General features: G+C 33.8%; 2 protein-coding genes across 2 annotated transcripts; both read right to left on the bottom strand.

Annotated features, from left to right (window-relative positions):
• Positions 1-4409: 4409 nt before the first annotated feature.
• LOC110701761 (probable esterase KAI2) lies at positions 4410-6922 on the bottom strand. The gene is made up of 2 exons (XM_021879394.1): positions 6338-6922; positions 4410-5061 (listed from the first exon to the last, which is right to left on the bottom strand). Exons 1-2 carry the CDS (start codon positions 6703-6705, stop codon positions 4617-4619), a joined length of 813 nt encoding a protein of 270 aa, XP_021735086.1. The 5' UTR covers positions 6706-6922; the 3' UTR covers positions 4410-4616.
• Positions 6923-12285: 5363 nt separating this feature from the next.
• On the bottom strand, positions 12286-13839 carry LOC110701760 (probable serine/threonine-protein kinase irlA). Its single transcript, XM_021879393.1, has one exon. It carries the CDS (start codon positions 13659-13661, stop codon positions 12456-12458), a length of 1206 nt encoding a protein of 401 aa, XP_021735085.1. The 5' UTR covers positions 13662-13839; the 3' UTR covers positions 12286-12455.
• Positions 13840-14994: the final 1155 nt, after the last annotated feature.

Genomic DNA, 14994 nt, shown 5'->3' with positions numbered 1-14994 from the left:
TGGTTGGAACCGGTGCCAACTCTGAATTTTCTAATCCCGCCCATTTCTTTTGGCACCAGTTTTCAAGAACCGGTGCTAAAGAGAGGGTGTCTATTTCAAAATTTCTACTAGTGATCGCATTATGGAGATAATAAGATTGTTTAGTTGGGTTGTTTTTACGTCTTGCTAAAGACCAATATTGATCATTGGGTCAAACCAATGCCAACTAAATGGATCCTATCTATGAGGTCACGTGTTACAGTGTTAGGTCGAACAAGGAAACCGAGTCCAAAAGTTGGGCTTAGTGAATGACTGGCCATAAGGAGTAAGAGAGGAATAGGTCTTGCCCTAATTGGATAATATGATTATATAATAAAGGGGTTGAGGAAAAATAACACAGACGTTCATCTTTCACAAAGAAACAACATAATATTTTACCTTTCCTCTCTCTCTACAACCAGTTAGAAGTTCTCCATGCAAGAGGAGATTAATCCCTCCCGTCCAACTAGCATATATTGGTGGAGGTTCGATCTACGCTTGTGGACCAATAATAGAGGAGTAACAGTTGAGGCTCTAATCTCCGAAAGGAGGTTGAAGAAAGCTTGGGAATTAACGCATCAAAGGTTAATTCTAAACTATTATGTGATCCTTTATCTTTATGTGGCGTGAAGATTTGAACCTAAGACTTTTAGCACAAAATCAATGCATTACCACTATGACAAAGCTAATTTCATGTTATTTATTGCATTAAAATTGTATTTAACCTGTAAATTTACACCTTTACCTAAATTAATTTTTTTTTTTAAAAACAATTTTTGGTGGGGCCAATGCCACCCAGGCCCCTTAATAGGTCCGCCCCTGCAAGATCAATTATCTACATAATATTAAGCAATACGGGCTTGATGCATACGCAAAATGGCTATGCTTATGTAGCTAAGATTTTAGCTATACACATTTTATCATTCGTCACATAACAATAATAAATATATATAGGTGATTACTTATTGTTCCAATCTAACTATCCAAGGAAATTATCATCTCACATTCGACTTTTAATCGCTCGTTTGGCAAGTCTCTTCTTTACCCTCTATTTGGTACATTAATTTGCAGATCACTTATGCAAGCTTTGAAAAGCACAAATAAGAAAGTTGCTTTCGAGATTCTGAGTAAACTTTAATATTAGAACAAATAGATACTTAAATAATTAAAGTTTTACCACTCAAAAAAAATCCTAAATACGAAGTACTTAGTCAAAAACCAACATTATATACCAATTCTTCCTCCATAAAAGTGTTTGATTATGTGTTCAGATTTTTTGAAAAATTGAAACATTAAATAATATAGTTGATTAAATATAGTACTTGTTCTTTCAAAAAAAAATATATAGTACTTGTTATAATGTTGAAAAATAGAAAAAAAAAAATATAGGAATTGAAAAAAAGTAAAATGGCTGGCAACAAGAATTGAATTCTAGTTAATAAATGCAGTACTTGTTATAATGTTGAAAAATAGAAGGAAAAAAAAAAAAAAAAAAGGCTGGCAACAAGAATTGAACTCCAGTATCTTATATGAAGTATACAAGTTCAACTCCCTAACAATGAAGGCAACAGTTTATTCTTTGTATAATGTTGAGGTTTAAAATATATATTTAGATATTTTTCACTTAGGCCCCGTTTGGTAGGGCGTAAAACATTTTCACTGAAAAGTGTTTTCCCATTTTACATTGTTTGGTTTGGTGTAAAATATTAAAATGTAAAACTTGGGGTGGAAAATGATTTTCCACCCTATTGAAACATTTTCCCCCCAATTTAGAAGGAAAACATTTTCCATCACAAGTGGAGGGAAAACATTTTCCATCACAAATTGGAGGGAAAATATTTTCCCTCACAATTGAATTTTCAGTTCAACCAAACATTGGAAAATGGTTAAAATGGAAAATCATTTTCCATTCAACCAAACAACGGAAAACTTTTTTGAAAATGAGTTTTTCATTGTAAAATGATTTTCATGGATAACCATTTTACATTGAAAATGTTTTACCCCTACCAAACGAAAAAAATAAAGCTTTAAATGAACTCCCGAGGGATCGATCCCGCGTTCCCAACCTCTACAACTCATCCATTGACCACTGCACCAATTCATTTCCCATAACTAATTTTTCACCAAATAATGTATTTGATCTAAATTTTTTTTGTTTTTTTTTTCAAGTGGGGGAACAACTGTCCTCCTTGTCCCACCCTAGCTCCGCCACTGGTTATGTTTTAACCTTACACGTTTCTCAATGCACTTGTTTGACCATTTGATATATTCCATTGCATACATGTAAAAATTAAAACGATTCATTGAATATTAATAAAGCACTTATTAAGACGAATCAAACAAGACCCACATGCCTATATTATGCCTTATATATTGGCAATAAAATAGCGTCAAAAATCAAAACGTAACTAATAAATAGGAACGGAGAGAGTACCAAGTTATATTAAACCATTGTATAAAAAAAAGGAAAATTTGAAAAATATCACCATCTATTGTTCACATTTTGTACAATACCACCTTCTTTTTTTTTTTTCCACCTAGTTTTCTCAAAAACAAAAAAAACTCCCACCACTTTTGTCCAACTCCCCTACATGACGTTACGATGGATCCCACTACCAATTGTACCTTTTATTTTGTGGATTGCTAAATACCGCCAACAAAATTTATCAAACCGCCAACATTTCAAGCAAAGGGACTACATTACCCTTACTAAAATCTTCCCCTTTTTCTTTCTCTAACTTTATTCCATAATTTCCATCCACCACTTCTAAAACAACCACATCAACCACCACCAATCACACCACCGGTACCACCCACGCCACCATGTCGACCACTACAACCACAACCACCATCTCAACCACCACCATCTACACCAGACTGCCAATAATAATAATAACAGTTAATCATAATAATTATCTAATAATAATAAAATTAATTATAATTATTATGTAATAATAATAACAATTAATTAGAATAAGTTTAAAATAAAAAAATGTTGGCCGTTAAACGGCGCTCAAAACCAGTTGGCCGCCACTGGTAACCAACGGTCAAAATCGTTTGACCGCACACGGTGGCGATCAACCGGTTTTGAGCGCCGGTTACCAGCCATCGGGATTTAAAAAAAAAAACTTAAAATTCAAAACAAAAAGCTAATCGGTAAACTTATCTCCTTCCTCGGATTTCCAGCCATCTCGTCGCCGTCAACGACCCGACACCAACGTCTGTTTGAGCCACCACCTCCTGAATGTCGTTGCCTAGTATACCGGTTGCCTCTATTGTGGTGGTGGTGGTGGTTGTGTTTGGGGATCTTGGGGGGTGGTTGATGAGAGAGAAAAAAGAAAGAGGAGAAAGATGGGTTTGAGTTTAGTATTTTAGTAAGGGCAATAATGACATTTCATTTGAAATGTTGGCGGTTTTGATTTTTGTTGGCGGTATTTAATACCCCTTTTCTTTTCACCTTTGTTCTTCCTTCTTCTTCCTCATTGTCTAATTTTAATATCAATTTGCGAATCAATTAGGCATTATTTAGGGTTTTAATTCGCTAATTTGTTTTTCAAGCCAAACGACAATGCAAAATCAAGGGCATAATCATGTTATAGAGAGTTTTGTTTAATTAGGGTTTATAAAATCAATTAGGGGGTGTTTCAATTGAAATTAGGGTTTATAAATTAAATTTGGGGAGTTGATTCTTGGGTTAATTAGTTGCAAAATTGGTTAATTAGGATGATTAGGGAAGAAGAAAGGTGAAATTCAAAGAAAAAAAAAAGGAAAATTGGTTAGTGGGACCCAACGTGACGTCATATAGGGGAGTTGGGCAAAAGTGGTGGGAGTTTTTTTGAGTTTTGAGAAAACTAGGTGATAATATACAAAAAAAAAAAAAAAAAAAAAAAAAAAAAAAAAAAAAAAAACTTAAGGTGGTATTGTACAAAATGTGAACAATAGTGATGGTATTTTTCAAATTTTCCAAAAAAACAAAAGTTATATTAAACCATCAAGACCCACCACCTCCAAGCACAAGCACCAAACATGAAACTCTCATCAGAATTTTAGCTTGTATAAATCCTCACTCCTTTTCATCATGTTTATATCTTGAACCTAGTGCATGGGAAGCACATTAAAATCGCTAGGTGCATAGAGCATGTTGTTAAGTATACTCGAGCATATATAATAGAATACAAGATAACTCACTTGTCATTTGACTGTGAATTTCACTTCTCAAGTTTTAGGAGCAAACAAATTTACTTTTTAGGTGATTTTGAAGCTAAAAATCATATACTGATCCCACTTTGTATCATTATGCAATTCTTTTGACAGAATTTAATTTCCAAAGCCATTATTACATTTGATATGAAGTACGAGCAAAAGTCTAGGTGAAAATCTTGGCAGATCAATCATCAAAACATAATACAGTACCTATTTTAATTTCAAATCATTGAAACAAGTACTGCTACAATCTTATGCACAATATGTATGCCTCCCATAATATATGATACACTTGCATGAAAATCAAACATGCTACTATTAGTTATTTTTTCCTAATCACGTTAAACACACAAGAACAGGAACTAAACAAAGCTCAATACTACCTTTTTTTTAGACTAGACAACTATGTCATGGCGAATGTGTCGTAAGAGCACTGGTATCACACTGTCAGGGGAGCTCAACTGAGGAAGATGGCCTTCCGATGACATGACCTCGACGATAGAATCTCCTCCAAGGTTCTGATGGAGATACTCAGACACAACCACTGGAACAGCCAAGTCCTTGATACTCTGAATAATTTGGCAAGGAATAGTCACATGACAGAGCAATTGCCTAAAGTCGCTTTGAAAAATGGTTTGAGCCACGCTAAGGGCGATGTCAGGCCTCATGTTGAATAAAGTCCTGCTGAACTCTTGGACAGTTACTGAGTCCATATCCCCACCCACTGCCAATGGGGCAAAACCCGAGCACCAAGCCTTGTAGTTGGACTGCATTGCCTCAAATAGTTGGTCTAGATCTTCTTGCTCGAACCCTCCATAGTAGTCAACATCGTTCAAGTACCTGGAAAATAATTGGTGATACATAAAGACCCAAAATTTAGACAACCCATGTGATGACTTTATGGTGTGTCACTAGCATTACAGACCCCAGTTCTATCACTTTATCCCACTTGCTAGGAGGAACTGATATGAACATGAAATTTCTACCAGGTAAAACGCTCGAAAATCAGGACAGATCAGAGCAGCAGATAATAAAAATACATTCTAATCGACTTTTATAATCATCTGTAAACAGATTACAGGACTTTAAATCATCCAAGACCATAGACATAATAAAAATATGTTCTAGATTAAGGCTGTGTAATGTATCATTGGTTGGAAAACATATTCCGAGTATTAAAATTCTAATACCATTTTCCCTCTTACCATCAAACAAATCACAAACGATGGGAATTGATTCCTCAACTCTGCTGCACAATATTGGGTGAACAAAAACCATAGGTTGAGACACAAGGTGAGGTAAGATCAACATTAGCATTAACTTAAATTATCTGGATCGCGAATTGACGTAACAAACAAGATAAAATTGTACAAAAAGTTTGATTTGGCAACTTCATATGCAGTTAGTTGTGTTTGGTTCGAAGAAAAACATACTTGTATTGAACTAAATTTATTTTTTCGTAAAATTTTAGACTATAACTGTCCATGCATGTACATCATTAACCGGATGTACTTCATTAAACTAGAAAATAGTAAAATGAAGCTTTTGTAATGACGGAGAGGAAAGGAGGAGAAACAAAAAGGACGGAAAAATGTGGAATTTAGCCTAAGATAAAGAACATATTTTCCACCCGTAATTCTTGAAATTTAGAAATTATTTTAGCCCTTTAGAAACGACAAACAAAATGGGAAAACTAATTTTCTTTCAACCACACAGAAACTAAAACTCAAGCAATTATTCACCATTAAAGAAGCAAAATCAAAATAGCACACTCTTATATGAAGGACAGTTTCATAGAACGTTTTCGACATAAACAGATACTAATCTAATTTAATAACATGGACAATCCAAATGTAAACCATTTTCTCCGATTAATCCAACATTACAAGTACGTAGCACATAACATTCCCAATTCAAAAGCCGTAGTCTTATTACAATTTCGAGCTATAATTTAATAAAAAATTATTCAGAATCAATTCAATCCAATCCAATTCAATCCACAGCGCGGATTTATGTGGTACGGAGATTAAAAATCCTAATATATACCACAAAGTATGAAGTACGGACTATTATTTATGTTACTAAAAAAAACCGAAGGGGTAATAAAATGTAGTACCTCGGAGAAGCGGAGATTAAAAGGAGCTTAGAGAAAAGATCGGGACGCATAATGGAAGCAATGGCACCAACAATAGCAGAAACGGAATGACCAACAAAAATACAAGAAGATAACTTGAAATCCTCCAAAATAGCCAACAAATCATAAGCATAACCTTCCAAAGTAGAGTACCTCTCAAAATCAAAGTAATCAGGATTAGTAGTTCCAGCTCCCATATTATCATACAAAACAACCTTATAATCATCAACTAAATGAGGTACCAAATGTTTCCAAACTGATTGGTCTGTTCCAAACCCATGTCCTAATACTATTACGTTTGTACCAGAACCTACTACTTTTACATTATGAGCTTCTTCTACTATTCCCATTTTTTTTTTTTTTTTTTTTTGGGGATTAGTTTTTTAAGTAATACGTTTATGTTGGGCTAGTGTGAAAGAGGATTGTGTGTTTCTGAAGAGAAAAAGGAAGCTTTTAGAAGGTAGGTAACGAGTAGAATTTATAGCCACAGGAGACAAGGATATATTTTTTCTTTGTTTTGTTGATAGGTTTAAAGAGATTTTTTTTTTTTTTAGTACTCCATGTATTTATGGTAAGGAGAAGTATCGAACCAGACTTTAAACCTTGTGTTATTGTTTTAGGTCCATTATTACAGGCAAACACGTCACGCACTTGGGTGTATGAGAGAAAGTAAAGGAGATTTAAACCCTCATGCACCCTCATTTAATAAGTTTCATTTTCCATACATTAGGGATCTGACTCATCTGAGCTGAAAGTCTTACCAAAGTGAGTCAAACCTTACTTGATTGAGGATATATTGGATGCATGTTTTGGACACGGATTAGGATCAAGGTTCTGATTTTTGGATAGAAGAGATGAGAGTGAGTGTGACTGTGTTTAATTTGAGGAGTCAGAGTCAGAGGAGTCGATGTTTTGTGGATTAAATATTGGAGTGATAGGTGGAATTATGATAGTGATATAATTTCTGGAAGTATATATGATGACAAAATCACCAATTAGTCAAATTGATTGGGATTAAATCATCAATACTAGCTGTACCGTTAAACTGTATTGTTAATAAATGCATTCATTTCAGTTTATTTCATACTCCATAGTGGCATACTGGCATAGCCCATAGCAGTGTATAATTAAAAGAAAAAATGTTTAGAAAAAAGAAAAAAAAATGTTTAGACAATTGAGTTCTACTGTTATATACGAAGCATTGAGATAAGCTAAGAAGATTTTCTGAACTTCGGAGTAATTTGTTACAATGGATACCTTTTTATGACAAACACCATGTTCCAATATTCCATTTGGACCTTGAAAAATAATAAATGTGTAACTCTGTGCTTTGTACAAGTTATACCCTTGGCTCGTAAATTTAAACATGGGACATAGTTAATTCAAGGGCCTGCGGGAATTTTTACATTTGGTACATTATATGCAGTCAGAAATTCACTAAGGTCACCAAAGGCAGAAACTAGGGAAGTGACATTCCTGCACTGGAACAAGAACTTACATATTCTCTTGGGCCACTTCACCATTTAAGTGCTTAAAAAAGCCATCAAGGGCCCTGCTTTGATTCTAGTTCTTTTAGAGGAATTGATGCTCCGTACTTTTGGCAAAGACTAAACAGTTTTAGATTCAGGGAAAAGCTCTCCAAATTAAACATCTTTAGCACTCTTGACACCTAAATGAAACACAAGCGAAAATGATTAAGAAAAAGTATGCAATACTTGCATCTAAATAACCTGAATCTGTTTATGCACCACAAAAAATGACCAAACTAAGCTAGTTTGTGGCAGCTGCATAAAATATTTACAGAAAAATTCTGAAGCCTGGCCATAGTATTGAAGCCTGGACTGAAGACTGCAAGACTTAAAGCATCGAAAATTCGAAAGTATACCATAATACTGTGATAAGTCTTTAGTTCATACTAATATTATTCCATTGCCCATGTCTATGCAAAGGAACTACAGAGTACACAGGGATATAGCCTCTTTTATTTATTTTTTTTATAAAAAAAGATGCAACATGAATAGAATAGCATTAACAATTATTCGAGAAGTGAGAGAGACCCTAACACTGGTGGCATAATGGAAACCAGCAATATGAAAAGGTGATGAAGGGTTAAACACAGTCTTCACTCTTCAGCAACCTCCAGGAGGTTATATCTAAAGTTATATGGTTGAAGAAGGGAGACCTGAGTACAACCAATGATAATAAAGTAACTCTTACAGAATTAGTGCATGGGGCTGTGAAGAAGAACTGACACAAAATAAGGATACTAAAAGCAGAAGCAGGATGTAGTGGTGGTTTGTCAAAGCAGCAGTGAAGAAATTCGAAGATCAAACAGAAGAGCAGTGTAGCAAAATAATGAAATTTGTCACACAACACAGGCAAACAGAAATGTGCATAATTAATTCATCCAGGGCACATAGCATGTAGGACGATCAAAAAGGGAACTACGACGAACATTAAGCCCTTTATAGAGCAATAGCACTTAATGCCCTAAACTAACTTGGAAGTATCCTTGAGAGTGATAGGAAGAAGTTGGGTAGCTCCACTCTAAAGCTCATACACTAACTCTTAGAGTCTCATTTGCTGAAGCAAACTAAGAGAACTCGTCTCCTGGAATTGACAGCAAAAAGAACTAACACAGACAAACAGATAAAAATAAGAGCATGACAAAAGGAAAGGAGTGGCAGAAGCTTTAACCGATCCCAATTCTAACACCACCACCACTAATGATCGATTAGCCAACACAAGAAGACTTGATTTTTCCAACTTAGTTCGTTTTTTGAGCCTTACACATTGTCTCGAACAAGAAAGAAGACTGGTCATTTAGATAGGAGAGTTGGTCTAGCAATCTAGCCTGAGGTGATTCTTGTTACTTTCGAAGTAAATCATAACGGACAACAGTATGGACTTATGCATTCCATCTCATTTCAAAGCTACATAATTCCCATAATCCTCTCTCCTTCCTTTCTCTATCTGTTCCTAATGGTCAAATTTGGGTGAAATTCCAACAAGATATATCCTTGATAAACCATATAATATCCAAGGCCTAAATATGATATTAGAGCGTTAGGAGGTGATACAAAAAAATTTCTCTCGAAAAAGAGGAATTTAACTTTTGCAAGGGTAATCACCATTCAGCACAATGTAAGAATATCCCATCACCTTGGAATATCTATGGATAATTTGCAAAAAGGCTTTTAAGTTCATTTCACAACTATAGAAAAAGTAACAGAAATATTCAGTTAAAAAGTACGAACAAAAATTATTGTCGAGCAATCTCAAAACTCGAAATCCATTGTCGAAAAACTAGCGAGCAACTAAATTGAATTATATCAAAAGACATCAATTGTTCAAGAAATTCTTCAATTTGAAACAAATACTATCATATTATCATCAAATGGAATTTGAACAAGTGATTCACAGTTCTCGCATTTACCATATATCAAAGAAATATTCACATCAGACATTCAAATGTAAATTTTTTTATAGGAGAAATTTACTAATGAAATAATTAATTACCTGAATTCCTCCTGCACCGGGAACGAACAATTTTTATTTTTTCTCTCCATCTCGCATACCAGTTTTGCTATTTCAACTTTCAAGGGATTGAAGCCTAGTTTTAAAGATCAGACTTTAGAATGGATAAAGGCCCAATTTATTTCAGGGCTTTAGGCCCATGATATTCAAATGTATCGGATTGGGCCCATTCTTATATGGCTTGAAAATTTGACTCAAACTCTGTCCAATCTTGGGTACCTCTACTATGCATGCATCTGATTCTAAGGGTAAGTTTTCTTCATTAATTAATCTTTTGCGCATGTAAGGATTTAAAAGTGAGTAAAATATCGCTTCAAAAATTAAAAAGTATATATAATTAAATGAGAAAAAAAAAAAAAAACAAACAAACAAACAAAAACAAATTTGGTGCATAAAAAATTTTCATTCAACCCTGTAATAGCTTTAGCTTTGCCTAAATCCCCTAAGTACTACCTCCGATAATTTTTAGTTCCAATAAAGGGGTATTATTTATAATACATAAAAAAATTTCGCAACTAAAAATTAACATAAGTCGAAGAGCATGGATTTGTCAAGGATGTAACATTATGTGTGTGGATGACTAAACTTAGAATTAGGAGTAAGTTTAAAAGATAAAAGTGGAAGCAAAAGTTTTGCAAATGGTGTTTCTATTGTTGATTGTTTACTGATAGAAAACCTTGCTACAAAATAGCTAAGTTTAGGAAGTATTTTGTTACATATATAGTGTAATTAATTGCACTAATATCTACTTGTATTATTATATCAATGACCTCTCATGGCCTTATCATTCTCTAGGTTATTAAAAAACAAATGTACTTCATAAAACTTATTACCATTATCAATTTATAGTCAAGCAAACGTATCAAAATCTTTAAAAACGACATCAATATTAAAGTGAGAAAATATCCTTAAAGTTCCTTTCTTTAAACATCCTAGCTAAACTTATAGGTTTCTATCCAAAGAAACTTTAGGTGTAAAGAAGGAACCCTTATAAGATCCATAAATCAAATTTTATACTTAATAAGATCCAAAGAAGCTAACAACAGTACAAGTACTTTTTGCAACTGCTACCAGTAAGCAAGGCATCCTATGAAGATTTTATGTGGGTACTATAGACAACCACTCAACCAGTTATGAATTATGATGATTCTACAAAGCATTTTGTCACCTTTTATAAACATTTAAGGTACCATTTTAATGATTGAATCCGACCTCATTAGTCATTTTTTTTATAAAGTCAACTTCATTCTATGGTATTAATTCTCACAACTACATGAAATACTACTACAAAAAAAAAAAAAAAAAAAAAAAAAAAAAAAAATTGTTTTGATGGATTTTTTTAGCTTTTGTAATCCACGCCGTTGCAACATTTTATAATAATGTGACTTAGCTTTTTATACAGCATTTGCACCACTGTCCTATGTCACGAGAGACCATTTTCTATTCATAGACCTTAGAAAAGTAAGCATCATTCATAAATATTTTTAACTCTCTTCACACTTTAATCATGATACCACCACCACCATCTCTCTAAGGCCACTCTTTCAAATTATCCCTCCCATTAGCACGCCTTCTACTTTTTTTTTTTTTTTTTAGTATGTCACCCATTTATATACATATATATAATATAGTTTCTGCTCAAAAAATTTAAAATTTGATAATAGATTGAGGGAATTATATTGTACTATACATAATTGCTCAAGTATTATATACACTTAGTTTGCATTATTTGCTAATAATGTTAGCATGATAAAGAGATATCTAGTTTTAGACAATGCTTGTAATCATTTAAACAAATTGTACAACAAAAGCGGTCAATTAATTGTTCGTATATCAAGTTACAAAAGTCAATTTTGATGGTTTTTTTTTACTAGTCAAATTTGATGGGTTAAGTTAGTTTTAATTGGTGAATTTTAAATCAATGTAAAGACTTATTGAAATAAATATTAAATATCGTAATAATCAATACGAGTTATCAACTAATTTATTATCAAAAATAATTAGGGCTTTAATTATTAAACAATTATGATTTTGGTTCATGAAAATCAAATTTATTCGAACTCAGTTGTGTTCAATGAGTCAACGACCATTCTAAAATAGTGTTTTATATTGCGAGAAACCGTCTTAATTAGGTACAAAACTGACAAAAATGTAGACTTAATTGTAGTGCGTATGGACATGCCTAGGCGCCTAGTTTAGAAGAATGTATGGTAGCCAAAGAAAGTTAACTTTCGTGAATTTACAAACACCTTTTCCAAATTGCAACTAAGATTTGCAAATATACCTAGTTGTTTTATATAGACGTCATCATTCTCAGTTCCCACCTTAACATGAGCTCCTGATATGATTACTAATCACACATTTCAAATTAAAGACAAAATTATACAACCAAATAAAAGAAATTACTGTTATTAAAAAAGTTAAACTCCATTGTACATCGATCTCCTGGTTACAAAATAAAATATAAAAACATGGTAAAAGAATTAAATTTTTTAAAAAATAGCATGCGTAAATAAACCTCGTGGAAGAATCTAAATTTCTTGAATTAGAGTTTTCCTAAAATTTAAGAATTATTATTATTATTAAGGATGCTTGCATGGGAAAGATTCTTTAGCCATTCAAATGTACGATGTTCATGATGATGATGATGATGTGACATGACTTTCTTTCCTTGTCGGATTTGGTTGTTTCTTCTCTGTTGTTGCTGCTGTTGTTGACGTTGCTGTTGCTGTTGTTGTAGCAGCTGATGTTTCTTTTGTTCTGAATTCTTGTCTTCATTTAAAACTTGGCCTTTTCCAAACTTGTTACTTCCAAAATAACCACTCTTAACAACGGTATTATACTTTGGTGTGGTGGGAATTGGTTCTATTACCCCAATTGTGCATTTGCAACTCTTAAAAAATCCACCGTTATTGATTTCATGTAATTGATTCTTCCTCCTCTGCATCTCCGACACGAATTCGCAGGATTTACGAGGACGATCGTTGTTATTGTTGCCGGCTTTATTGCTACTGTTACTGCTACTGCTACCCGTACTGTTATTACGAGGAATTGTGAATGTCTTACCAAAATTGTTTGTACGGTGGTGACGTAGCTTGAGATCTTGTAGCTCAATCTCCGGGGTACGAACTAGTCCAAGCTTTAAGACGTCCCACATTTTCGATTTTTTTCCTACGGGTGAGGCCGTGTAGGCTGAAAAACGCGGACCCGTGCCTAAAATTTGAGGTTTTGGGCTCGGGTACGAGTGGAATTGATTTTGAACAACCTTATTAGACGATTTTGATACCAAAGGAACAGTTTTGGCACTGATTGCCGTGTTATTAGAACAACTACTACTACCACTACTACTAGTAGCAGAGTAATGACTTCTAATACTACTACTTCTACTACTACTGCACCTTGACCCAAATGTTCTACGGTCCATAGACTCGGACCTCGACACGCTCCGCAACCCGGACATCGAACTGATCGAGTTGCGGTAAGGCAGCATCAGGCCACCCGAGAACACCTCATCAGCTGCACACATTTCGCCTTCTAGTGCTGTACTTGACCCGACTACAGAACCGGTACCGAAATCGAAATCAAATTCCAAATCATCCTCTTCATTCTTGTTCTCCTCATCTTTTACTCCACCAGAATCATCTTGATTCCCAGTACTACAACAGATTGGAAGATCAGACAGCGATAACGCTTCTTCCGATTCTCTTTCCTCTTCATTACAATCATGATCTTCGCAATTCCGATTTTCAAAACATTGGTTTGATGACATGTTTTTAATTTCTACAAGAAACTTAAGAAATATACAAAGACTTCCTATAAAAATTAAGAAAAGTTAGAATAGAACAAACTTTTATAGGGGTGATAGAATATTGGAAGAAAATTTCAGTGTAACATTCTTTTTGTAGAAGAATGACGAAAATAATCAGAGGCAAATGTGCCGGCCACTAATAGAGCCAGGAATTTGAATGCGTATATATATTGGTATAACAGATTTGATTTGAAATTATTTGAAAGAAAATAAAGTTGGACACGTGTATAAAAGGTATGGGGGACAATTTTAGTGATTGTGGTTTACCAAGTAAAGACAATATTTTTTTTGGTTAGTAACGGATCAAGTATATGATGTTTTTGAGGGAGAAAAAAGATGACTTTAATGTTGTAATTTTGCTTACTAGTTGTATTGCATAGATTACCCTCCAAAGTCAAACCGAATCCCATGCATAAAATCTAAATCATCTAGCAAACTCGAATAACTATTATTGGATCGGAATATTGATCAGATTGTTTTAAGGGCCTTGCAAAACTAAACAACTTGATCATGCAACTTGCATATAAAATAGATTGTATAGCATTCAATAATATCTTTATTCCCCCTTTGTTTGTTTTTTCTCGCGGCTTTGCCTCTCGTGTGCACCAAAAAAAAAAAAATACTCCGTAATATTTTTATATCCACTTTTTTTTTCCCGAATGAATCACAAGGTCATTACAAATTAGTGGATGGGAAATTCAAATTTTTAGCTATTGTTGTATTCAAGCCATCGATCTTTGCCTTATTAGAGTTAGACTTTGTAATAATGAACATCTCCAAAATTACACCCTTAGCATAGATTAAAAGATCATACTACTACTGGTAGTTAGAATATTTCTATGTTAGACAATAAAAATACCCTAACCCCCAATAAAAAAAAGACGACATCAATTATTTAATTCATTATCGTTACATATAGCTATCAGAATCTAAGAGAATAATGTAGAAGCTAACTAATTTCAATAATATAAAAAAGGCAGATATAAGAGGACCAAATTGAACCTAAATTAATTAGGGTGACCAATAATAAAGATGTGATGCGATTGCACAAAATAAATAATAAGAAAAAAAAAACGTGACGTGAGAGATATGGTCCAGTGCATGCAACTACTAGTAATTTACTAAGCTGTATATGTGTGATATTTTGTTTTAAGTTTGTGGTTATTGGTTGATATTATGATACAAGCTAATAAGGCAGTAAGGCACAAGCTAAGCTTTCATGGACGGCTTGTGAGTAATGGCATGGGGTTCGCTTCGCCTTTTTCTTTTCTTGCTGCACGCCTTTGCCCCCGGG

This window comes from Chenopodium quinoa, unplaced genomic scaffold (assembly GCF_001683475.1).
Source record: "Chenopodium quinoa cultivar QQ74 unplaced genomic scaffold, ASM168347v1, whole genome shotgun sequence".
NCBI lineage: Eukaryota > Viridiplantae > Streptophyta > Magnoliopsida > Caryophyllales > Amaranthaceae > Chenopodium > Chenopodium quinoa.
The sequence above is the reverse complement of the archived record's forward strand: the minus strand, read 5'-3'. Positions and strand labels throughout refer to the sequence as shown.